This window comes from Bactrocera tryoni, chromosome 5 (assembly GCF_016617805.1).
Source record: "Bactrocera tryoni isolate S06 chromosome 5, CSIRO_BtryS06_freeze2, whole genome shotgun sequence".
Lineage (NCBI taxonomy): Eukaryota > Metazoa > Arthropoda > Insecta > Diptera > Tephritidae > Bactrocera > Bactrocera tryoni.
Window position 1 is genome coordinate 68,800,286 of NC_052503.1, and position 27,923 is coordinate 68,828,208.

Genomic DNA, 27,923 nt, shown 5'->3' on the forward strand with positions numbered 1-27,923 from the left:
TAAACCAATTAAAAAATTAAAAAATGGAGTGTACCTTTAGGAGAAAAATACCAATAATTTGCGATTTGCATAAGTAAATTAAGAATTTTGAAAATCGTTAAAAATTTGCATACTTTTAGGCTGATGGCACAATTTTTTTGGAAAGTTTTTAAAGATAAAACTGTAGACCAATTAAAAAATTAAGAAATGTAGTATATCTTTAGGCGCAAAATACCAATAATTTACGATCTGCATAAGCAAATTAAAAATTTTGAAAATCGCTTATTAGTAAATTTAACTCACTCAAAATCAAAATATTCGCAAAACGTGACATCTCAAAATTTCCCAGATTTTAAATACCAAGCTACACCAAACAAAGTGCAAATCCAACAAAAAATATATACACCAACTTAATTTAAACAATGAATAGGAAAAATAACCAAAAATAAATTAGAAAAGTGTTAAACGATAAACGCGCTGGGAGCGTGTGCGCAGCTTACGAAACACGGGCGCAAGTTTGCAGTTGACAGCTCTGCGTCGCGTTGACATTTAACCAACATAACTGTCCTCACCACTACAAAAACTAAAATATAAAAAAAACACAACAAAATAAAACAAAAACAATAAAGAACCATTGCAAAATGCATTCGGCGCCCACTACACCCAGCATGCCTTCCGCTACGTCCAGCCGTGGCCATCACAGCACAATTGGCCTTTTAAGCAGCCTTATGCGTCGCTTATTAAAACTTTTGATTAGCTGCCTTCTCATGCCGGCCATGCAGCATCACATCCACGTTAATTGGTCTCCAATGTCAACATCTCCAACGTCCAGCATACTTGCGCATGCATCCACTATCTCGCTTTCGCTTTCGTTGTCTGCCACGAACTCAACTAGCGTTTCTAGCGTGACGGCGCCCACCGCTAAGCTGGACGTTGGCATGGCTGCTGTGGCGGCAGCAGCTCTATCCGGTTTGGGTGCACGCGCTCCAGCCTCCTGGTCGGTGGCTGCCTCACATATGCGTCTGACACAGCGCAATAATCATGCGAATATCTCCGAACTGTTGGATAATTTATTACGTGGCTATGATAATAGCATACGACCGGGTTTCGGCGGTAAGTGGATGCAATCTCACATTTATAATTATGCAAAGAACATTTTTTTACAGCTTTGAATGTCCTAAATTATGTTCTTTGTAGTTTTTTATCATTAGTATTATTTGTATCATTTTTAATTGAATCTGGTTTTGAATTGTAATTTTCTATTTACTCAAACTTTTAAAGAGTCAAAGCGCTCATCTAATCCAAAGTCTTTTATGTTATTCACTTAGTGTTTTCAGTTAATGAAAAATCTAAGTATTTCTTTCTCAAAATTTAGTCGGTAGTGGTCCCTTCTGTAATTATTATATCTCCCCCAGGTCAAGAGAAAATATTGTTCTTTTCAATTATGCATTGTGTGAACTTATTATCATCTCATCTTCCTTTTGTCAATAAGAATTCATGTTATATTATATTTGATTAGGATGTGTTTTCTTAACTCGATTCATGCGTTTCAAATAGTACTTTGAGCTTTTAGTAATGAAGAGCTTCGAGCTCACATAACTTTTACTCCTAGGTTAGGTCTTATACGAGCTTTAGATCAAATTTTGTTTCTGATTCTCATAACCAAAAATGACCCGAACTTTAATCAGTCAGAGCACTGCCAACTCGTAACATTCGAACTCATCGAACTTCAGCTCTCAATTCATGTTCCACGGCACGTATATCAGTATTAAAAAGTGTGGTTACTGATTCTGATTGTAACAGCTATGTAGCACCCAAGTCGTGAGCTTCGAGCTTGCTGAACCTTAGCTCTTAGTTCAGAACTGACGGAACATATGGCAGCGTTATCGTATATCTCATACAGCTCATCGTTGAATCGACTACGATGACTGCCGTTGCCAATGCGCAAAGGACCTTAAATCTTCCGGAGAACCTTTCTCTAGAAAATTCGTAAAACCGACTCATCAGATGTTGACATCGTCCATGCCTTTGCACCGTATAGCAAGACGGGGATGATGAGTGACTTGTAGAATTTGGTATTTGTCCGTCGAGAGACTACCTACGCAGTTCTAAGTAGCAACTGTTGGCATGAGCTATTCTGCATTGGATTTCTAACCTGACGTTGTTGTTGGCATTCTGGGGAAAGTAAAACTAACGTCGCGATTGTTGAGGCCAATAATATCAATATCATCCGGATACGCCAGCACCTGTACACTCTTATAGAAGATGGTAGCTTCTCTATTTAGTTCTGGAGCGCGAATTATTTTCACCAGCAGTAGATTGAAGAAGTCGCTCGAGAGGGAGTCGCCTTGCTTGAAACCTTGTGTGATATCGAACGGCTCGAAGAGATCCTTCCCAATCCTGACGGAGTTTTTGGTATTGCTCAACGTCAGTTTACAGACTGTCTACCTGACTGTCAACTCGGATGTTTTCTGGCACTAGAACAACGACACAGTTCAACCAAATGTCGGCTAAATGATTCAGGATGGAATCGTAGTCTAGCTAAAGTGCTGTAACAGCCATTATTGGCGGTTCCCATCCGCATTTATGAAGTTTTGACATAGTTTTCTTATCCACAACATTCCAAATCTCATTTTTCTCACTCATCTATTGTTAGAAAAATCAGAAGGAACCACCGAAGTAGTTTTAAGTTCTCGTATATTATATAAACTTTGCTACAACTCTGAAGTAGTGTATTATATCGAAATCCTGATGTTGTCAAAACAAATCACTAGTCATGCAAAACGTTGGAAATATAGCACAGAACAAATTACTCTGGAACTGGTTTAAAAGACGGTTACTGTTGTTTCAAAGTCCTGCAGACCATACAAGCCTCCTTTGTAGAAAAAAGAAATTATAAAAGAACATTGCTTACACTCAAGAGCATACTTTAATAAGAAATCAGCGTCTTTCTCTCAGTATTCCGTAGAGCTTATCAAAGAGAGCTAAGTCTTCTAAAATCGGCTAGCGACTTGTCAGAGTGCTTTGATTTTTTTCAAATTTAAAGTAAGGCCCTTTTATACAGCCTTCGATAATCGCAATTTTATTTCAACTTCTTTATTAATTTTTTCTTCTTTTGTGGTCTTATTTGACATTAACAACTCAATTGTTCTATCAAAAAAAGAATCATTATGCTATTCAAATATAGCTCATTCTATACATAAATAAACCGGAAGTGATTATCAATACAATGATGGCAAATACGGTTGCTTTCAAGTTAATCAAATAAAGTGCTGCGACAAATTACTATTTTTATGTTCTACTTCCAATACACTTAAAAGCGCTGGAAATATGAAAGTAAATAAAGCAATGGCGCTAGCAAGAACAACTCAATCAAAAATGAACCGCGCTGCTGATTAAATAGACGCCATTGGCGCTAAATGCAGGCGCTCACTCACACTAACACGCCAGTAATTGGCGTGTAATTTGTCAACGGCGAGCTGCCGCTGAAATATATAGGCATCTCAAAGGCCACCATATGCTCTCAAATATACAAACTTAAGCCACTAAATACCCAAAATCGTTCTAAATGGCAATTGGAGACTTCTCGGCCTCCACTCGTTTACTGTCCACTCCATTGTACTCATACCGCATCGCCACATCCGCTTAAGCACCACGCATAAATTTTCGAAAATCTAAGGCGCCAACGCGCGAAAACAACACATTTCCGACAATTTCGAAAACTGACATTTATGAAAATGTCAACAAAGGCAATCATATGCAGCGCGCCGTTATACATACTTCAAACGGTGGCATGCAAATTAGTTGGAAGCATGTGGCAAACAGGCGTTGCAAGGAAGCCAGACAAGTCAATTTTGCGACGTTAACGCGTAAGAGGGTTGCAACTAAGCGCACGTAAGCGTTGATACGCGTAATTCCGAAGCGTGAATGTATTATAAGATATGCTCAGGGTGACAAGCTGTGTAGGAAAGAGCGCGTTGGCTTTACGCATCGACTATCCAGTTGAAGCCGTGATCAGGCAATCATTTGGTCTTCCTGTTGTGGGAAATGCGACAGCTTCAGTTATGTACTCAAGGTGTTAAAGCGCGGAAATTATTCGACAGCCAAAAACGCTTGTCATGAAAGTAGCAACAAAATGTTGCAGGAAGCTGTCAATTTGCAATTTTCGTTTGAAATTGCAGCTTTTGCTACAATTTAGAGGAAATAAAATTTACTTGCTTATTTTATCAGAAAAAAATACTATTCAAAAGCAGTTAGAGGTAAAGAAAGATACAAAAATGTAAATTGTAGCTTGTGTCAAATAAGCTTGTGTTTGCAAATTCACTTTGACCGATTTTCCGATTTTGTCACGGCTCTCTTTGACTCTGACATCTGAAAAGAAAAAGAGGACTGCTGGATAATTCAGTGGCTTAAGATAATATATTGCAATTGTACGTAGGTTGCTATATATATTTCTGGCCTAATAATGTAAATAGGCATATTTATCAACGAAAATGTTTTTTTTTTATTTTTTATTTTTTATTTTTTGTCCATTGCTGTTTTGTTTCGGGCTCATACGCATAGATCCATGATTCGTCACCTGTGACGATCTTATAAACGTCTTTTGAAGCACCGCGATCGTATTTTTTCCGCATTTCTTTACACCAATCCACACGAGCCTTTTTTTGAGCGATTGTCAAATTGTGCGGGATCCAACGAGAACAAACCTTTTTTACGGCCAGGTTTTCATGCAATATCGAATGTATGCTGGTGGGAGAAATACATAGGCATGCCTCTATCTGAAGGTATGTTACATGACGGTCTTGCATTATCAGTTCACGTACGGCAACGATGTTTTCTGGCACAACGGTTGTTTTTGGACGACCTTCACGGAATTCGTCTTTGAGCGAGCGTCGGCCACGATTGAATTCGTTGTACTAGTTTTTCACAGTGGTATAGGATGGTGCTTCATAGCCATACAAAGATTTTAGTTCATCGATGCACTCTTGTTGTGATAATCCACGTCGAAAGTTGTGAAAAATGATCGCACGAAAATGTTCACGAGTTAATTCCATGTTTTGGCCGAGATGAATTTTTAAATTCCCTGTAAATAAAACAATTCACGATTAAATGACAAAACGTTCTGAGTGATGTTATGCTAAAAAATATCAAACTTTCCAATGGAAATGTCAGATTGCACCTGGCAACACTTAGTGTTGCCGTAGGCCAGAATATATATAGCAGCCCTCGTAACATGTAACATGTCATTGACGAGAGAAAACCACCAGCAGTCGTAGATAATAGTATTGAGTCAATTTTCACCATAAATTCTTGAGTTTTAGCTCAATTTATCGAAGCAAGAACTTAGCCTGAGTTTAACCGTATTTTTAAGCACTTCTCAATAAACACTAACGGCAATTTACCATATATCTTCGGAGTCCCCAGACATAGGATTTTATTCCCCAAGAGACCCTTTAACGCAACACTCTGTTGCGCCTATACCTAGAAAAGTAGGTAGGTGGAAGTTTTGTCACCACGGGCTAAATTAGCGCTCGATGCTCGGATCCTTGGGTCTACAGAGCAGCAATGCCGCCTGACTAACTGTGCATATGGTTGCTTACAGTATTCTATCATACTTGCTGAAGAGAGCTCCACTGGACTTCTCTAGTCCAATTCTTCCGTTTGGAAGTTGATGGCTGAGTTTGGTAGATAGAAGAAGATGTCAAGATCCTTGAAGTATAATCCCTCCGCAGTCCACCCTGTTGGTATAGATTGAGATAAAATCCTTTTCCTTTACTAAACCTCTTTTCCTTTCACGTCTAGAGGCTATTATCTCATTGAATTAATTACTAAAATCCAACCTTGGGAGGATTAGTCTGATTTATATAAAATATGTTATGAGCTGGCTAAGCATATCGCTATCACCTGGTGGAAGACCCGCTTAAACTTTCCTTAACCACGTTCGGTATTATATGACATCGGAATCCCCAAAAAAAAGCTGTATTACTGGTTAGACTATTTAAAGTCTTCTCTATCGCCCTTTCACCCAGAAAACTTAACTTACTCAACAGTTATTCAATATCGTATGGATCCGTGGTTTTTCCACAACATCGTTCATCCGGTTGGCGTATCCAAATACTACGCAACATTAATAATAATATTGTACTCAGATAAGGAACAATTAGCAGCATACTTAAATTATTTTCACTATCGTCTTTGGTGGTTCAATAGATTCCATGTGACGTTATAATCTCATTATGCATCGACGAAGACTATCGTGTATAATATTGATAAAATCTGCAGTTTGGTAAAAACTTATTTTTCCTTTTTGGCGACTATTCATCTGCTGGATCACCGAACTCTAACTATGAACTCTGTGGAACTATATAAATTTTTGTATAAAATCATTGATTTATCGAACAGCCTTCATATCAAACATAGCTGCCATACAAATGTTGCCTTTAAGAGCATTCTTCAATTTTTCTGTCACCTGTGCTTCAAGTATGCGAGTATACATACAGACATGTTCCAGCAATTTCTGTGCAGCATTTGTAAATAATTTCATTTACAAACTTGTATTTGAGTATTTTTTACACATAGCCGTGCTTTTCCGTATCCGCTTTGCATTTCAGTTACTCTTGTACATTGCCTTTGTGTTTGAATGTGCTAGGGCTTGTCACATAATCTCATATACTTCACAGCTTTGCAGTTGTTTGAAGGTTTAAAATGATACACACTATTTATATGAGAGCTTTTGAAGGACTGCCATTGGAAAAAGATCAGACTAATTTTTTTAAGTGGATCGAAACAATTTGAAATTAGTATCTCGAGCTTCTATGCATAGAAATTTTCGGCTTATCTTCAACAGTTGGAGGTGAAACACTTCAATTCCAGAAAGTATTCAATAGCTGGACTGAAATTGAAAAGTCTTAGTTATGCTACAACTTTAGTTAACTGGGTTAATTGGACCGGAAACGAAATTAGCCGCAGAGATCCCTATTTTTTAAATTAAATTGAAGATTTTATTTAGCATAGTTAGATTAGTCCTATTTGAAGGTAATCTTAATGCTATTCTCATATAAACACTCGTCCATATTCGGAAAAAGTTGAGGTAATCGGTTTAGACAAGCTTCTCTAGAGATGAATTTTTAGTATTTATATAACAGAAATGCATAAGAACCTCCCAATCAAAATCCCAGAGCAGCGGGCGAGACACTATCGATTTGTGTGGTCTGGCGTTGTCTTGAAGAAAAACATTATTAATCAAAAGCTGTCCTCCTTATTAATCAAAAGCTGTCTAAGGCGGTCTAATTTTCTCAGTACAGGTTCCGATTAAGAGTTTGACAGTAAGGGAATAGCTCACAGTACATGTTTCACAGAGCAAAATACAGTCCATGAAGTTTTTTTTGTCTTAGCTCTTGTAACACCAAGATTCTTAGTGTCTCTATTATAAATGGTTTTAAACGGTTGGTTCAACAAAGCTTACTTGACAATCCGACTCGACGATTTCAATTATTTTTTATTTTCTCTTCTCTGTCCCTGCGCCATTTAAATCCGCCTCATTCAGCCGGGGTACGCCGCCGTCAGACTGCGATCTGTCAGTATTCCTATTATGTTCCCGCAGTCTCTTCTGTCGAGAATGAGTAAGAACTTTGTGTATTTTTGATATACTGCTCTGTACATGAATTTTGTAGTTTTGCATCCCGATCGCGCATTCCGTTAAAATGGAGCACCCACCACACAATTGCCTTTTGAATCTAAACGCAGTTTTTATTTAAGCTCTTTATTATGCATATTCGTGACCTACATATATTTATAAATCCAACCACTTATTTGCGTATCACATTCATTTTACTATTTTATATCCAAAAGATGTCGAAAAAGACGTTTTATTATTAGACGATGTCAATGATTTGTTAATGCTAAAAAGAGTTTTATGTAAACATTCCTTAAAATGAATGTCAAAATATTATCCTTTACATACGAATAACTTGACTTACCTCTTGAAACTAGAGTCCTTCTCGTACGATTGCGTTCTTATTCTGGATACTGTTTTGAGTTAAGCTCTTGCTTATGTATATGTGTGTCTCGTATGACTATAACTATTTTTTTGCAATCCAAATAAATTTTAGTTATTTTATATACCTTTAACCAAAATTAGTCAAAAGAGACCGTTCTCTGACACAACCTTAGACATTTTCGATCGAATTTTAAACTTCCTTGTCATGCTTTTGTCCAGATCATCGTAAAGACAATGCATGTATTTACCAATGTGGGTCACGTTATGGATCACAACTGTCTAGCACTCGTGGTAATCACAATCTCATTGCCATCGATGCGTTTGTGATCTGAAAGCCAGTATTAGTAAAATCGCTTGTTCCTGACGACAATTTCCACTGCTGCCCTGCTTCCCGACACACTTCTGGTCGAGATACGAAGGGAGGTAACGGGTTTTTCTGAACACACATTTCTACATGAACTCCGTCCTTCATTTTCGTTTTATATAAATATTAATTATTAAAGAGTATAGTGACGGATTCATATGTACGTAGGAACCACTTTTCCAACATTTTCATATGCATTTGATACATACATATGTATGTATTTTATTCTTCTATTCGCCTTTCCTTAATATATTTATTATCTATACTCGTAAATGAAAATTTAAACAAGTAATAATTTATTTCATTTTCAGGTCCACCCGCTACAGTCGAGGTTGATATTATGGTACGGAGTATGGGACCTATCTCCGAAGTCGATATGGTAAGGCAATGCATCAGACACTGCACATTAATCACAAACAGACTACAGTTGTAAATATTTACATCTATTTTTTATTTAAAGATAAAAAATTGCTTGACATTTCAACGCACATTTATTATAAAAAATCAAAAGTCTGTATAAAAAAGATCCCACAGCAACTCAACCGCTATAAAAACCCCACACACTTACGTTAAACTCGCGCGTAATAATAATAGCTTTTCGCGAAAGCAAGAAGAAAATTTATTTATTTGCAGCCAAACAAATCAAAACCAATTAAAGTCACTCAGTCAAAGCAGCAACAAATGGCGTGTGGGAGCGTCAAACAGCGCTTAAGCGCCGAGCCGTTATGCTTCTGACTGACTTATTTCAATTTAGTATTTGTTGATTGAGCAACCGCAAGCGACACGCTCTACTAATAACTTCATAAACATCCAATCTATTTGTGTTATTTAATCAACGCGACGCCTTTTGATTTGATTGCTTAACACTTCACAAGTGGATTTCCTCTGTGGCAGATTTCTATTGCCTCAAAGCAAATATTTTCAATATTTTCTCTTCATTTCATTGCAGACTTATTCCATGGACTGTTATTTCCGTCAATCATGGGTGGATAAGCGTTTAGCCTTCAAAGGCGCACAGGACACCTTGGCGTTGAGTGTTTCGATGTTGGCGCGCATCTGGAAACCCGATACATATTTCTATAATGGCAAACAGAGTTATCTGCATACCATAACGACACCGAATAAGTTTGTGCGCATTTATCAGAATGGCAGAGTGTTGTATTCGAGCAGGTGAGTGGTAAAAGTTATATATCGTACACTGTAAGCAGGCTAACGGTAAATATGCCGGTTAGTTAACCAAGTGGGCTACCAGTTATTTCGGTTAAAGTATCGGTCAGTTTCTCAAATCCGAATTGGCAAATATAAAAATGTTCTCAGTATGGCAGAGTGTTGAGAGTGAGTGGTAAAAGCTATATACACTGCAAGCCAACTAACTGTAAATATACTGGTTAGTTACCCAAGAGTGCTACCAGTTATTTCGTTTAAGGTATCTATCAGTTTCTCAAAGCCGAATTGCCAAATATAAAAATGTATGCACAAATCGTAACTTCGACTTTTTTTTAACTCTGTTCACAGTAGTATATAACCCTACTAGAAGAAAAGCTTTTATTAAGGGAAATTGCAAAGGAAAGTCCATCCAGTTTGGCCGATATCCGTAAGTATATTTTGATTAGGCTTAGGTCCGCAATTAGGTTTTAGGTTAAGGGGCAATAACACCAAAGTTTCGCATTAGAGCTCTCCTTAAAAATATAGTACAAATCTTATTTCATCGAACTTTATAATCATGGAAAATCGCAGGTAAATCCGTCGGCAGTTTCGAAAATGAAAAAGTCACGGAGCCAAATCTGGCAAATATACATAGTAGCTGAACGAAGACTTTTGTTTCGTGTTTGACATAAAGTCAGTAACAATCATGATAGAATGAGACTGCGCATTATCATGATGAAAAATTCTTGAATTTTCTGACCAAAAAATCGATCGTTTACAACGAATTGCTTTACGTAGTCTGCTCAAACCAACAAAGGAATATTTCCTTCTTACCCAATTTCATGGCGAACCACATCGCAGTAATCAATGAATACGATAAGCACCACCTTTATTTTGGACCGAACTAGACGAGATTTTTTGGCTTTCGCATAATTTTTAGAGCTTCATTGCATTCACACCTCGGCGACACCAGTAATGATATGTTTGATGAATAAATAGTCCTCAGCTACGTCGCATTCCTTTTGCGATCTCTAATCGGCGATATTTTTGTAAAAGATTCAGGTCTGTTGCTACGTGTCTAACATTGACACGCCTCATACACAGAACTTTCACCAAAATGTGTTGAGTCTATCCATAAGAGATGTTGAGGTCCTCTGCTATATCTCTAAGGCAAACATGACAAATTTCAATCCCTGTTTCTTTGACTTTTTCCATGTTATCGCCATTGGCAGATATGATTTATATAAACGGGTCTAACGTCGATCGAAGAGCTTAGACATGTATTACTCAGTCAACGTATATAAAATTTGAGTTAAGAAAAAATTAAGTAGCTAAACCGCCTTCTCTGTCCTAACTTAACTTTCTTTCACAATTTTTTTTTTTTTTCTCACTACTTTCAGATTAACAATTAAAGCTGGCTGCCCAATGAACTTGGAAGACTTCCCCATGGATATACAAAAGTGTCCACTAAAGTTTGGCTCATGTAAGTGAAATGAAAACTGCCAAAAACTTATAAGCAACTGCATAAGTTGTATAACAAATCACAAAGTTGTAAAGTAAATGCAATTGCAGCGACAAACATACCACCATACTAAAACTGGGTATGAATTTAGGCTGATATGGTTTGTATGAAATTTGTTTAATTTTCTTAAACTCATACAGCGTAATCTCTTCAGCTGAGCAATGCTTAAGGCAGCTAAGCGCATTATGTGCTTGTGTATATTATGCTTTAACTGTATGAATGAATATGTGTCTGTGATTATTTTTATTACCTATTGACCTTGGCGACACAAAGTCGCAAAGATGCTTATGAAGGGAAGGGCAGTAAATGCATCTTGCATATTGTGTGTATGTTCGCTTGAGGGAAGTTTGATAGAACAGTGACTTTTTGATTTAAACGTGCACCATAATTTCATAAAATATTAAAATGCATTTAGTTCAGAAAAGTATTGCCTTGCATTTTGTTACCTACAGATCAGCCAGAATATCGTATTTCGGACAATCTTTTGATAACTTCTAAACATTATTTCCATAAAAGAGTTCTACAAACATGTATTTGGTATCATTTACAGATTGGTTATCAAAACATTTAAAAACACTATTTAGTGGTTGTTTTTGTATATGTATAACTTTATTTACCTTTCGAAACTGGAGTACCCCTCGTATGATTGCATTCTAATTCTGAATACTGTTTTGAGTTAAGCTTCTGCTTATGCATTTGTATGTCCAATGTGGTTCTTTGCAGGCCAAATATATTCCTTACATAGTAAAAAATCATCCAAATAGACTGTTTACGTCAATGAATTTTTAACGGTCAAAAAAGTTTGTTTAGTCATTACTGAAACTGGGTGTCAAAATTTTCTCTTCTGCATACGGAGCACTTGAGTTACCTCTCGAAACTGGAGTATTCCTCCTACGATTGCGTTCTTATTCTGGATACAACTTTTAATTAAGCTGTTACTTATGCATATGCATGACCTATATGGATCTAAGCACTTATTTGCAATTCATTTTTTTTTTACTGTTTTTCATAACTTTTCTTATAATCAAAAGTCGTCGAAATAGACAATTTATAAATGAGCGTCAAAATATTATCCTTTGCTTTCTGATAACTTGAGTTACCTCTCGAAACTGGAGTATTCCTCCTACGTTTGCGTTCTTGTTCTGGATACAACTTTGAATTAAGCTACTACTTAAGCATATGCGTGTCCTATATGACTCTAACCACTTCTTTGCACGCCACATTAATTTTAGTAATTTTACATTATATTTTTAATAACGAAAGGTCGTACAAATATACCAATTAATAAACGATGTCAAGGATTTCTTAACGCTAGAAAGAGTTTGTGTAGTCATTCCTGCAACTGAAAGTCAAAGTACCATACTTACTACAATAGAATGCGAGTAACCTCTTGAAACTGGAGTACCCTTCGCACGATTTTGTTCTTATTCGGAATACTGATTTGGGTTGATTATAATATTTAAATAATTATTTGACAAGAGGAGTAAGGAAGATGTCTTCATGCACCATTAGATGTGTTTTGCAAAAAGTTTACCTTACAAAGTAATTATTTAAGGCGCCGCTTCAAGTTATCTGAGTGCAATTTGAAATTCATCGGCATTGGAATACATCTAGCTAAGTGTTCTGTATAAATCTCATAAACTAGTTTATAAGAAATATACTAAAAAAAGATGTTGAGGTCAGCTTTGAAATCAGCAATTATTTGGAAGGTTTTTAGAAACCTTTAAGTAAAACTATTCAAGAAGGAAACGTTTTCAATGTAAATGCTACTGATTTATCAAATTGTCCTCGTACATGTGACTTTCCTAATATATATCATATATACATTTGTATTTTATTTGTGTTAGTGCAATCTTACTATAAATGCAATTCAACGAAATGTTTACGCTTTCTCATACATACAGACACGACTATTTATTTACACTACAACCACATATACGTAATTGCCCACATATAAATATATAAACATGTAAGTCTCATGTGTGGCCACCCTGAACGCTTATCGCTTTGCTTCACTTTGCTGCCGGTTTATATTATTCCCTTCTGCTTTTTCGCCTCAGATTTTTCGCCAAGCCTGCTGCGATTTGTGATATTAAAATGATTTAAATAGCTCTTTTGCTGCGCGCTCGTCCTTATAAATGTCCTTACAGTTAGTGCAACACAAACTGCGCCACAAATGGGCAATAAGAAAACGAAAACCAAAAAATGCACGCTTGTAAAAGCGCAACTATGGAAACAAGTTAAGCTGTTGTTAGCCGTTTGTAGTTCATTTATTCGCTCATTCGTTTGTGGCGCACAAAGCAAGGCACGCTTACAATCAACAACACACACACACACATGTATGTATGTTGATATGTTCATGCATGCACATGGCTATGCATATTTGTAAGGAATTGCTTGTTGCACCCCAAGTACATAATCATTATTGTTTGTTGTGCGCCGTTGGCGGTCGTAGAGCTTGAAAGCTTGTGTGCAACGTGGAGCATGCAGCGGCTTTTCTAATGAATTTGTCTGCCTGCCTGTCCGACATTCAAGCGCGCATTCAAGGCTTTAATTGATTGCATTTTGTGTGGAGAATTTAAGTCGGTTCAAAGAAAATTTTATTTATGTTTATATGTAAGTGTGTAGGGCAAGAAGGAAATATGAGATGAAAAAGGGTGCATTGTTTTAGGATTTCGGAAGGAAAGAATTTTCGCTTCAATATAAAGTTCCATTGTCAATCAAAAGAGCTGTCTTTTGATATATGCCGAAAAATGATCAAAATATCCGCAATTTTAGAGCGTGTTTCACATTTTCTGCGAACAGACTTATTCTGTATGCAACTGGCGATGAAGCGCTTGAAAAGGCCGTGACTGTATTTACGAATGCCTTAAATACAGATCTTCACAAAGCATGCCCTACGCTGCGACTCAAGTACAAAACGAAGCCCCTTAGTGGAACAAGGAACTTGGGTCTGACAGACGCAAAGTACGGGAATGCTTCAACTGGGCCAAGCTAGCAGAAAGCGAGAACTGTTGAAACGAATATAAAGCTCTTCTAACGAGCTACAAGAAGTTGGTGCGCAGGACAAAGCGAGAATCGTGGAAAAACTTTTCTAGTGAATTTAAAAAGATCCACGTAGTGGCGAGACTTAAGAAAGTAATGACCAAAAGCCTCGCCTCATCCGTTTTAACTCACAAAAGTAGCGGAGAGTGGACGAACAACTGCCAGGACTCTTTGGAAGATGTAGTCAGTGTGCTCTTTTCAGGCTGTACGGACGACGTATAGATGAAGTAAGTAGTGCGGTAAATGTTCTAGAAAACATATTAACGGAGAATAAAATAGAATAGGCCTTTCGCTCATTTGATCCACACAAATCTCCCGGTACCGGCTGCACGGTCACATTAGGGCCGCGCGCCTCCTAAAAGCTTGTCTAAGGCAGATCAGTAGAGACTGCACTCCATACACTAGTATTTAATATCGAGAAGGCTCTTGAATATAAGGAATACGCTCTTGGAGCATTCCTGGACATTTCTGAAGTGTTCAACAACGTCTCTATGGAATCTATTTTGAATACTCGTAGTATCCAGTCAATATGTGTGCTATCTCCACCTCTATGGACATTTGTTGTGAATAAACTGCTAAGAAACTCTGACGGCAAAGCCCCTAATATAGACGACATTGGAATGGATGATATCCCTTTCCAACTGGGAGAGAAAGTTCAAAGTAAGCATAGAAAAAGATGGTTAGCGTAAAGGTATGTTAGCCATGCGCAACACTCTAAATATTTTTGCGGATGGCTCGTAGATGGACGATAGAGTAGATGCGTGGATATACTGTTCAGAGTTAGGCCTTTTAAGTTGCCGGGCCTCTGCAGTAAATTTCAAGCTGAGGTCTTTGCTATTGCGATAGCTACGTAGCTGGCTTCTAATGCACCTGCAGATAATTTCAGAGTCAATATTTACGTATACATCCAAGCCGCGTTGAAGCCAGTAATCTCGTATCGAATATTGGCCAGAAGTATTTTGGGAAGCAGGAAATCAGTGGAAAGTATTGGGTAGTCGAAAAAGTCTTTTCGTATTTCTAACCATACTTAAACTTATGTTTTTTCATATTTTTACTATTAAATAAATAAACAAGTGTGCACCATTTTGGTCGACCACTTTTTGTCATTTTCCATTAGTGTAGATCGAAATTTGCAAAACGAAAGCCAGCGAACCATTGTTGTGCTACACGAACTGATACAGCATCGTTTCCATAAACTCCACAAATTTCATTGGTGGTTTGCGTGGCATTCCTCCCTTTTTCTATAAAAAAAATGCAAAAAAAAATATAGCAAGTTTCTTCATTATTTTCACTCATTCCGCAGAATGAGACTGACAGATCGAGAAGACTGCAGGAAATGTCTAGAGCAAGGTACCAGGAAAGGGACTTAGCGATTGGGGAAATATGACAAACATGCACTAAATATAATAATTTTCAATTAACTGATTTCCCTACTAACCATAAAATTCGACGCAAATCCCATTAAAATTTGTATCATCAGCCTAATGTAGCCATTTGCCTTGCGCTCTTACAAATTATTGATAAGCAAAATCTAACTGTGTTACGCCAGCAACGTCTGTAATGCTTTAATTTCAATCATTATTTGTCTAATTCAAACATGTGTTGCAGTCCCAAATCGATTTCTGCCGTTTCAATGTGCACTTTTGATTTCCATGACGTACGAGGCGTATACGTAACGTCATTAAAAATCAATTTACACATTACTCCGTGTAATATTGTTACTGATGTATATGGGTTTTAATGCGTACATGTCCGCATAGTAAACCGCAATGTGACACAATTTAACAGAGCAACACACATACACACATAATTATATGCAAACATATGTGTGTAGTTATATAGAGAGAGGCAAGTATAAATGTGACAACAGTAAGCATCCAATGGCAGTAATTTGAAAAAGCAAAGATAATTGTAGGTAGAAATGTGCAAATGTACTATATATCATTCACATTGATTTACGATTTAAAATTTTTTTTTTTTAAAATATTTCTCTATCTTGCCTCAAAACCAGCGCCAAAAGCTTCGGTACCCATTTTTGTATAACGGTTTTGAATCTTTTCCATCCCTACATAACCAACTACTGCCTATACACATCACGTCTTTGCCTGTTTGTATGTCTGCGGCATGCATATATTATTGCGGTTACACAGCTTTGCATAACTGAATTGCTTAGCTTGGGTGTCGTGGCGTATACGCAACCTCAATACAAAATAATTAAGTTGTTGTCAAGTGTTTGATTCATTTGCAACTGACTGTTTATTGTTTTGCCGTTTGATTTTGTGTTGCCATATTTGGTGTTACCATATTTTGTGTTGCCATATTTTGTGTATTTCCGGCGTCAGAAAAGAAAACACATATGTGTGTGTTTATTTACTAAGCGTCTGCTCCCTGTTATTACCGCCGACAACTGACGCATTGTTGTTGTTCTGGGGTTTTTGTTTGTGAATTTGCTGTCATTTTCATACTTATATACGGCACATATGCAAATTTTGATGAACCAAAAGCTCTGAAATTCAAATGTGACTTCGAAGGGTCGGAAAATTGGTGCCGAAATCATTAAGTTTGCATGGGGTAATTGCCAGAGTCACACACTTAAAATGAAATTGTTGCACAGAGCATGAACTAATAAGCGAAATTTATGTCTATATTGAAAAATAGCAGGTTGGTTCTATAGTGAAGCATATAATTAATTAAAACAAAAAAATCCAAGAATTTGAGTATTCATAGGAAACAAGCTAAGAAAATTTATTTTTAATAAGGTTGCCATCTTTCTAAAAAAAATGATAAAACAAAAATATTGTAATAATAAAATATAAAATCCTAAGTTTTTCAGAAATCAAAATATAAAATATTCGAAAAATGTTTAATACGAAAAATATGTTGTGAATTTTTGAGTTAATCGCCTACCATGATTTCTGAAAAATCTAAATTTCTAAAAATTTAATTTGCCTTCTTTTAAGTCAACATAACTAACGATAAATAAGCATTGTCATGTATAATACTTCCGTAGCTATATGACTACCAGAACATCGTATTTCGGACTGTATTTTAATGCTACTAAACATTATATCCATAAAGGCACTGACAAACTAAGTTTCGCTATCATTTCTAGTTTGGGTATCAACACCTTCAATAACGCTTTCCTCTGCATGTCTCAATAGCAGCCATATTCTATGAAGAACTTAAGCAAACTCTCGAAACTGGAGTAGACTTGGCGTTATGTCGTATTGTTTCTAGATATCGTTTTGCATACAGCTTCTACAACGTGTCCAGCATGACACTGACCATTCCTTTGCAAGCCACATTCATTTTATCCATTTTACATCCAATTTCTAATAATCAAATTTGCCTAAAGAAACCGTTCTCTGGCTTACCATTATACTATGACGCTGATTTCTTAACGCCAAAGCGATTTCGTAGACATACCTCTAACTTGCTATCAAAGAACAATGCTTTACATATGGAGAACTTGAGTTACCTATCGAAACTGCAGTCCCTCTCATACAATTGCGTTCTTATTCCGGATACTGTTTTGAATTAGGTTTTTACTTATGCCTCTGTGTAACCCATAAGACCCTAACCACTTCTTTACAAGCAGCATTTACTTTACCCATTTTACATCCATTTCCTAATAACCAAAGGTTCCCCAAAGAGACCGTAACAGCACACCATTAGACAATATCGATGATTTCCTAACGCGAAACGTTTTGGTATTCATTCGTGCAAACTGTCTATCGAAATACTATGCTTTGCTTACGGAGAACTTGAGTTACCTATCGAAACTGGAGTTCCCCTCGTACGATTGCATTTTTATTCTGGATTGGGTTTTAATTTATGCTCTAACTTATGCCACTGCGTGTTCTATATGAGTCTAACCAATTCTTTCCAAGCCGGATTAATTTTAGTTATGTTACTCGTACTTCCCATTCTTAATAACCACAACTCGTCGCAAGTGCCGTTTTCTAGCATTCGTTAGTGTGCAGACGTTTCAACAACTGCGACGTTTTTCCATTGTTTTACGAATTTGGACGACTTGAAGTCCAGTATGATGCCATTTTTTTCTTTTAACGCGCTAAACTCTTCTAGAGTTTGAGTACTTGGTCCAAAAGTTCAGAGTAAGCACTTAATGTTGAATAGACTATACTCTAGACTGATTTACCAAGCTCTTGAAAAAGTAAAAATATTTGATTTGTTAATTTAAACCAAGCTTTATAAAATTGCTATGAATAATACCAAATACTTGAAGCTATGTCGTGGCTAAGTTTTTTAATTTTGTTTTTTTTTTTTCAAATCGAAGTAATAAATATTTACGTGAGCTTCTTAGAATACTCATTTGCACACCCCCGAAAACTCGACAGCTTAATTCGATACACGCATTATTGTCAACATCTATAGCCCACCATCATTTGTAACGACACAGTGATGTCTAGTCGTTTGTTTGTATTGGCATTTGCTGTTAACTTCTTTCTTGTAACAACTTTCTCATTTTGATGTTGCAAGCGAAAAATGGAAGCAGGAGAGAAGAATATAGAAGACACTACAAAATAATTACAACACACCAAACATATCTGTACCATAAATTCTAACGCACACACATATTCAGGAATTGTTATTCTCCCCTTCGCCTATTACTTCTTCTCATTCTACTTGTTCTTCTACTTCTTCTTCTCCTTCTTAACTCATTTGTTTTGTAAACGAATTGTTGCAATTGGCAAGCATCTTCTCACCAGTTCGCATTGAGTGGCTTGAACAAATCAATTTTATGTTGTCTGCCACTTGAATTGTGTCAACATGCAAACACATTATCTAACTGTACCAATAACACATGCACTACAACAAAAACATACCTACTTACATATGTTGATGGTAATGTATTAAAGAAACGTCAGAGATTTGGGCGTACAATAATGAATAGAGGAGGATTAATGGGATCACCTGGATTTGCAACGTAAGCAGACATTCACAAATGGTACGATTTTTGGTCTGGTGGAATCATTGGCTCGTACTTTTTTCAAAATGAAGCTGGTGACACCGTTATTGTCAATGGATTTTAAATTCCTCGTCCGACTCAAACTTCTGGCCGCCGTTTGAATTTGTAAAGTTTAGGAAAAAAATAAATCTCAAGGAATCAAAGGAATTTCGTACCTCAAGCCGGTGTTTGTCAAAGAAGAATATCACTTTTTTCCTCGCCAAATGGATCCGTTTTGCTTCAGTATTTCCCCAATTTTTCTTTATATCAGAGCCCCGTCATCATTTTTCCGTTTCCAGGTAGTCGGTTGATCTCCAGCGAATCCCAATAAATGGTGGCTTTCTTCTTTCTCGCCAATAGAACAATCACCTTGTCTTTAGTTGGATCCGCGGGCGAAGTCCTGTATTTCGAATGTTCCTTGGTCTCTGATGTGTACCAGTGGTTTCATGGTTCGCCGACGGGCACGAAACGACTCAGAATCTCTTTCGAGTTGCACCTAAACATTGTCAAAACTACCTTTAACATGGTGAGATGTTACCCTTGTTGTTCGGAAAGTGTAAGCGTGTTTCGTAATCATTCTGACAGCTTCCTATTGCCCATATGTAGTATATCATGCAGAATTTGACCCACTTAATCTTTTAACATGCCTTGTCATCTAGGTAGGTTTGACGACGCACCTAGCCCTTAAGGAGATCCATTGTAAAAACACCGAAACTAAAATCCCCTCACTCTATTGACTCCTCTCTAAACAATCCGTACTTCTTATGAAGTTCATCTGTACGAAAAGTTTTACTTGTGCAACCTCTGAGACGTCATCAAGGAACCTTTCCATACGAATGACAGATTTTTTATAGTCTAGCCTACTTCCACCTACCGATAGCTTTAACAATAGTCATTGCATAGTGTTCCGAGTCTGCTGGCATGTTTGCCAATCTGAAAGTGACCTATTGGCATTCTTACCACAGTTCTTATGTCATTCCTTTAGATTTTTTTTAGCTACTGTCCGCGTATACGGCTCATACTCCGTTTCTCGATAAAATAAACATCTACAAGCCGGAGGCACATAAATTCCCTCTCTTACGGATGGTGCCTGCTCTAGCTATTTAATCTGCTTCACAGTTACCAGGAATATCAATAAGTCCTGGGACTAAGAGATCAAGGTATTATTTCACTATCTTTTACGAAACCCTATTAGTAACTTTTAAACAGCTTGTATCAGAACAAGAAGACTTTCTTTAACTGCTGTTATCTCCGCTTGGAAGACACTGCTGTGCTCTGGTAGACGAAATACGATTCTGATATAGAATTTTGCTGAAAAGACAAAAAGATCTAGTTTTGACCACTCGTATAGGTGCTTATCGCGGCCCATCTCGCCTGCTTCCCATTCTTCTCAGGAAGGGGACCAAATTGAAATTCAATTCTACATGAATTCGAAAATCCCTGGTATGGGGTAGAAGCAGAAACTTAACAGGTAACATATCTTAAAATGTCCCTTATTATAGGCGTCTAATAGGGAGGATTCCCACAGTATAAGAGCTGGCTTAGCTGCCAGCTACTTACAGTACAAGTTTATTGGCGGTAAATGTAGAATGACGTTACGTTTAATGCCTGACTTTGCGTTGTTCTAAGAGCTCTACTGATGCATATAGGAGCAGCTCTTTGCATGCTTCCATACGTCTTACCGCGTTGCTCTCTCAGATATCTCGCACAAATTCATTGGGCGGTTTGTTAATACGAGATTGTGGACTTCTGTTTCGTTATCTTTCGTAGTCACCGCTTACAGACGCATGGGCTCATCAGAAACCGACGTGATGCCACTCTTAAACTCGTTATACCAATTTTTGATGATATCTATCGAAGCAGAAATCAAGGTATAAAAGATCAAAGGTCTCCTTTTTTCCACTGTGCTATTTTCTGTCCTAAAACAAGAACCGAATGACCGGATGTTGTTTTTTTTTTTCTTATTTAAAATCGGCACACATGACGTCTTCCACAAGCTGTAACGGAATTACGAATCCGATTTGGGTGTCAGTAACCCTTGAACGATAATCACAGTCTCTTGTGATAGAGGAGTCATCGCGAGGTAACGTTAAGTGAATGGTAAAGTTGATCTTGAAGTATTTTTAAATTCGTTTGGGTTTTAATGGAAAGCACACAATTTTTTTTTGGACTCACAGATCTGAGTAACCCAATAAAAACCGCAACAGCGCATTCAAATATCGTACTTACTCACCTCACTCAACCACTTTGTTCATTTAAATCATCAATTGCTAACGGTAAACTTGTTGACACCCACAAATAATTCAATTTTCTAACACTTTATATTAACAATAAAACACTCGACCTTCCTCTGCTCCTCATTACAGTTGGCTACACGACAGCGGACGTTGTCTATCGCTGGAATCGCGAGCGCCCAGCTGTTGCCATCGCCGAGGATATGAAGTTGTCACAATTCGATTTGGTCGATTGTCCGGCGGGCAATCTCACCGATGTGATCTACAAAGCAGCCGCGCCACATGATGCCACACACAACAGCCACAAACCGGGCAATGCTAACAGAAACAGCAATAATTATTACAACAAAAATGCAGGCAACGATTACAATCCGAATCGCAAGAGTCAGAAGTATGGCGGCAAATCGATGACTACATTTGCGGGACCGGGCGCGAAGAATCAGCATGTACGCGGTACGGGATTGCAGTTGGACAAAGGTGCCTTTGGAGGTGGTAGTGGTGGTGTGGGTGTTGGTGCGGGCCGTGGTGGTTTGGGGGGTGCCAGTGGCGGTGGTGGTGTTGATGGTTTTGGTGGTATTAGTGTGGATGCGCCGGGTTCAGTGCGTTTCGAGTCGAGCCGGGCGTGTAAGTAATTTATTTTCTCTTTAGTTTGGCTTTGGGGTGATTTTATTTGCAGTTTGATTTTTATTTTTTGTTTCTCTCTTTTGGTTTATGTAATTTATGATTGCTCATATGTCATGTAGGTCAACTAGTGAATGCGTCGAAGTGATTTAGTCAGAGTATTAGCGATAATAACTCATACAAAACGCATTGAACCACTGCAGTGATTAATTTGCACCAACAACAATGTAAATAGCTTTAAGCAAGCAACAATTGATTAGTAGCAGACAATATAATAAATAACCAACAGCGCACAACACTACTTTACAATTATGGGTAATTTTTAACTCCTCTCACTAACCCTTCATCTCTTTCCCAACAGCCGAGTACTCAATGCTCATGGTCAATTTCCATCTCCAACGTCACATGGGCAATTTTCTCATACAAGTCTATGGTCCCTGCTGTTTGCTTGTCGTACTCTCTTGGGTCTCATTTTGGCTTAATCGCGAGGCCACCGCGGATCGTGTCTCGCTGGGCATAACTACTGTGCTGACAATGACATTTCTCGGCTTGGAAGCACGCACCGACCTGCCGAAGGTTCCCTACTTGACTGCTTTGGATTTCTTCGTGTTTCTTTCGTTCGCCTTTATTTTCGCCACCATACTACAATTCGCCGTCGTGCATTACTTCACGAAATATGGTTCCGGTGAATGTTATTTCATAATCGAAGAGATGGACTCGGATACGGAATCAGAAGCGGACGCACGCACGCTGAAGAGCGAATTTAATGTTAGCACCGAGTCGAAGTTATACGAGGTGATACCGTTGTCGATGTGTTCGATACCGATACATAGCACGGGCAAGGGTTCGACGTCGGCGAGCAGCAGCGGTATTGGTGTGGGTGTTGGTGCGCGTGCACGTCGCAATTCGGGCACTAAGCGACGCATACTAGGTGGTGGTGGTAGAGTTGAGAGCAGTACTGGTGGTAGTCGCTACTATTTGAATTGTTTCACTTGGTCGTGTTTTCGTCGGCGCAAACGTGGTCGCGTTGGCTTCGATATGTCGGATGAGGATGATGAAGAAGCGCATTTGCGTGCCGGTGAAGGTAAGGAAGAAAGCTAAGAGTCAATAGTACATTTTAAGATTTTCATTTGCTTCGTTGAAAAGTATCATCAATTTTTTTGACAAGCTTATCGCCAATATTCTGTTCTACTATAGGTTTAAATTACCCTACAGAATTTTCACAGTCTCGTTTTCATTAAGAAGCCGAAAGTTACTTCCTTAAGCTACTTATAAAAGCGCTTGAAGCTCATCTCAAATCTTACTTTCCTACTTCGAAGTTGTGAGGATTGTGGACAAATATTCCGAGATGGTCCAGCAAGAAAAATTGGCGATTTAGTCCTCAGCCCTTCTTGATACAGCCTTGCTCACTTTCCTTAACACGTATGAAAAGGCTGGAGCTCTTTAAAGTAGACCTCCGTGGAAAAGATGATCTCCTCATTCGACTTAAAATTCTATCCGGTGATTGTTTCAAGTTTAAAAATATAAAGAAGTCTCATAACGCCGGGGTCGATGGAGCAGCTGTACTAAGCTTAATTAGACCAATTCGGCAAACAGGATAGCGAGGATGTGAGCCGATGTGTTGTCATGGTAGAAGAGCACACTTTTAATAGATAAATGGAAGCGTTTGCAGTTCATCGTCGAATTAGCTGGGCTTCTTCAGGAACTCGATTAAGATCACGCCTTGTAAATCCCACAGAAGGGTGACCATCAAATTTCCGGACAATATAACAGGCTACCCTTTTTCGAATCAATTTCACTGTTTTGACTCTCGGGTGTGTACTAATAGCCCCATGTTCTCTCGACAAATTTAAACCAAGCTGTTAAGCAGCTCATCCAATCGGCAGCCCTTTCAAAGCACATCTTGTGAAACCCAAAAGATGGTAACCATCATAATTCTGGTCGTTATGACCGGCTTCGCCTACCTCGGGGCAAGTTTATCGAAAGAAGTTCACTGTTTCGACACTTCATTACTCTCAGGAGTGTACCAGTGGCTTCATGATTCGCCGACTGGCCCGAATACAGGCATAATTGTCTTAAGACTGCGCTTTAACAACGTCAAACCTGACTACATATTAAGTGACCTTGTCTACTTCACAGTCCTTCTTCAGATAGTCATTCTAGAGCATATGTTGTGAATCCCAGAAAATGAAGAGCATCACTTTTCTCGTCGAGATAATGGGCTACACCTCATTAGGAGCAAGTTTATCGAGTGAACTCCACTGTTTTGACTTTTCATTGCTCTCTGGTGTGTTCCATTAGCTCCAAATGTCCCAATACTTGTCGACGAGCACGCAAGCAAACAGAATCTTCCTAGGGTTACGCTTTAACAGCGTCAAACCTAGCTGTTAGCTGACTTTATGGTTACTCTTTATGCTGTCCAGAGTGAGCAAAACCAAACCAAAACTGCGAGTCCGAGTCAGCTGAAATTTGAACATTAGCCATCTGCAAGTACTCCACGATAGTTAATGCGATATTGGCGCGATCGGATGAAGAAGCAAAGTATTATGGTTGCTTCGAAAAGAAACCCGCTATGAAAACAACAACTACCTTTTCCAAGAAACTTCAAGACTTTTAAGTTTTTGCTCTTACAAGTATTTTTTGTTCTAACCACTAGCGCTTTACAACTTGAGTCTGTCCAAACACGTCTTTAAATTATAGTAATAAACATACCGACTTTTTCAACGTACTTCTGTTTCTTACTTGTATACTAATTTTATATTAAAATAAACTAACTCTCACTTTTCTACTTTCTCACTTTTGCCACAGAGCCCACGCCACATCGCGGCAGCGGCAAAAGACGCATGTCCTTCTACCGGCGCGAGGAACTAGAAGCACGTCGCAAAGGCAAACGTGTACCGCAATACAACTCGGTATCGAAAATCGATCGCGCATCACGTATAGTTTTCCCAATGCTCTTCCTACTCATCAATGTCTTCTACTGGTATGGCTACCTGTCGCGCAGCTCACGAATCTTAGCGAACACACCGTCGGCCACTTGATGTTACCTTTTAGCAATTTAGATGAAGTCCGAGAAGAAAACAAACGAACGGCTACGTGGTGGCGTTGAAGGCAACAAAAAGTTAAATTTACAAAAATAATTCGATAATGATGTGAAAAGCCATTGGTGAACTTGTTTGGCTAGTAAATTAAGTAAAAAATCTACATATTTTTGGAGGAAAAATTTATGAAAACAAATGCTGCCGTTTAAATTAGAAAATAATCAAAATAATGCTATTAAATTAAGCGAAAAAAATTCCAGACAGACATAAAACATGTTAGCTTTCATCAGCTGTCACTGCTTACCACGTTTTTGCTCAACAGCGCGCAACTCTTTTCTTCTTAACTAAATTGCTAAAATAAGGAAAATACTAGACGCTAAAAAAGAGGGCTTTGTTAACTGGGTGTGAGAGTTACTGATATGTAATTAAAAGCGTAATTTAATGAGTAATTGAGAACTAGTAATGCATGATTAAATGCTCAAGCGTGATGACGTAAATATTAGCTTTAAATAGACAAAAAAATAAAATAATGTTAATTTGTGAAACAGTTTGAAAGCCACTAGGCTCTGTGTGTCGGTCTGTGTCCAATATATTGTAAATACTTTTGAAAGCATTGCTGTATTTCCAGGCAATTACTGCAAAGTGCGAGAGAAGCGAGTGAAAAGGCACCAGAAATGGAGGCGTTATGTGAAAATGGTTTGTAAAAGTTTAAGTTTATATATACATAAGTAATGTTATAAACCATAAATAAAAAAATTATAAAAACATAACAAATTTAATGTTTTTGTGCATAAAGTGTGCAGAACGAAGTTTAAATATTTAAGTCTAAATATCGAAAAACTGCCCATCATCGGCTGGAGAAAGTATTGGCTAGCTTTATTTAGCATAAGTAATGTAGTTTTAACCACTTGTAAATTCAGATGGCTAATAAATTAGTTAAAATGTTTTATGAAACTGTAAGAACTTTAATTTAACTGTAGAGAATTATAAAATGACAACAACAAAAAATATATATTATTGTTACATATGGAGTGTTATAATTTATTAACTAATATTTATATTCAAATTAAAACAAGAAAATCGTTTTAAACGTTTTAAGAACTTTGTTTGGTCAGTGTGTATGGCAGCTGTATGCTATAGTAAATGGATCTGAACGCTTTGATAAATGAACAGGTTCGGGTGGAAAATTTCAGATCGATATCTCAAAAATTGAGGGACTAGTTCGCATGTATAGAGACAGAAAGTAAACCATTTCGAAGTTTCCTACTTTTTTAAAGAAAAAACACGGAAATTTCAAATTTAATGGCAAATGTTTATTATCATTCGAAAGAAAATTTTTTTACATTTATGCTTTGAAGATTATCTCTTTCAAATCTTGGCCGCGGCCACGTTTCAGATGGTCCATCAGTTGAGACCAATTTTCGATGACTCATTCGAGCATTTCGGTTGGTAACTGGCGAATGATATCAAGACCTGAATGGGATTGCCCGCATAGATTTTAGACTTTACATTATGCCCACAGTAAAAAGTCTAACGGTGTCATATCACACGACCTTGGCGGCCAATCTATCAGTGCAAAATGTGAAATTATCTGCTCACCGAAGTGTTCTCTTAAAAAATGCATCAATATGTGGGAAGTGGCGCCGATTTGTTGAAACCAAATGTCACCGAGATCATGAGCTTCAATTTCAGGCATCAAATAGTTGGTTATCATGTCGCGATAACGGGTGCCATTGACGATTACGTTCTCATCGCCATCATTTTTGAAAAAATACGGACCGATGACACCACCGGCCCACAAACCACACCAAACCGTTGTTTTTTCTGGATGAAATGGCAGCTATTGAATCTCTACAGGCTGTTCTTTGTCCCAAATGTGGCAATTTTTCTTATTTACGTACGCATTGCGCCAGAAATGGGCCTCATCGCTAAACAAAATTTGACTCAAAGACGTCAGGTCTTCTTGGAACTTTTCAAGAACCCATAGAGCAAACCAATGTCACTGAAGATCGAGTGGCTTCAGATTATACACAAGCTGTATTTTGTACGCTCTCAATTTTAGATCTCGACATAAAATGTGCCAGGTCGTACCTTACGCCAGTCCGAGGTGCTGCGAATGGCGCCGAATCGATCCTTTACGATCTTCGAGTACACTTTCAGCTACGGCTGCTGTACATAATGGGTTGTCAAAAAAGTCTTGCGATATTTTTATTGAAATTGAAATGAATTTTTGATGACTTATGCCCAGCTCTTGACCGATGCTACGGCTGCTACTATGCCGGTCTCTTTCGACCAATTCAGCGATTTTATCGCAATTTTCGACGACAGGCCTTCCGGAGCGTGGCGCATCTTCGACCACCTCTACACCAGAACGAAAACGTTGAACCCATTGTTGTGCGGTGGAAATGCTAACTGTATCGGGTCCATAAACTGCACAAATTTTATTGGCGGCTTGAGATACATTTTTGCCTTTATCGTAATAGTACTGTAAAATATGCCGTATTTTCTCTTTATTTTGCTCCATGTTTGCGACGCTATAACATACGAACGACTTTAAAGACACCGCAATCAATTATACACGTGTTAGCGCGTGAAATGAGCTTTCCAAAAAGGTATAGCATGACCCGATGCGACGAATAAAACTAGAACTACGCGCTTTCAGCGCCAACTAGCGAAAATACCGCAAGACTTTTTTGACAACCTATTACATTACATTACAGAACGTGAATTTTCGTAATAAAGTTGAACTATTTGTAAACGTTGTTCAAGGGAAGTCTTTACACGATGAAATGCCAAGCAATAGTGAACAAAAATGACATGACAGCTTAAAAAAGTGTAGGATATGGTGCTTCAAAATCACCAGGCTACCGTTAGAGAGAAGACATCCCTCAGGAGTCGGTTCGAATGGTTTTGGTGGATATTTCGTGTATGAAAAGCGTTTTTGCTCGACTCGTTCCGATAAAGCTGATTTTTTTTTTTTTAAAGTACCGTAAATAAGTCTCT

At 37.9% G+C, this 27,923-nt stretch overlaps 1 protein-coding gene across 2 annotated transcripts; it reads left to right on the forward strand.

The window, feature by feature from the left end:
- Positions 1–216: 216 nt before the first annotated feature.
- On the forward strand, positions 217–25,939 carry LOC120777418 (gamma-aminobutyric acid receptor alpha-like). Of its 2 annotated transcripts, none has more exons than XM_040108718.1 (7): positions 217–1,092; positions 8,654–8,721; positions 9,292–9,512; positions 10,889–10,971; positions 21,391–21,711; positions 22,241–22,963; positions 24,688–25,939. In XM_040108718.1, the coding sequence occupies exons 1-7, from the start codon at positions 621–623 to the stop codon at positions 24,918–24,920; spliced, it is 2,121 nt and encodes a 706-aa protein (XP_039964652.1). In that variant the 5' UTR covers positions 217–620; the 3' UTR covers positions 24,921–25,939. The 2 variants fall into 2 exon arrangements, with proteins under 2 accessions (XP_039964652.1, XP_039964651.1); XM_040108717.1 differs by having other exon boundaries at positions 218–1,092; positions 21,391–21,735.
- Positions 25,940–27,923: the final 1,984 nt, after the last annotated feature.

Bases quoted from the DNA above. Each gene is read 5' to 3' on its own strand.
- LOC120777418 (XM_040108717.1), top strand. From the start codon at position 621: ATGCATTCGGCGCCCACTACACCCAGCATGCCTTCCGCTACGTCCAGC. The intron at 10,972-21,390 runs GTAAGTGAAATG...TCCTCATTACAG, and splicing joins TCCACTAAAGTTTGGCTCAT to TTGGCTACACGACAGCGGAC. The intron at 22,964-24,687 runs GTAAGGAAGAAA...CTTTTGCCACAG, and splicing joins GCATTTGCGTGCCGGTGAAG to AGCCCACGCCACATCGCGGC.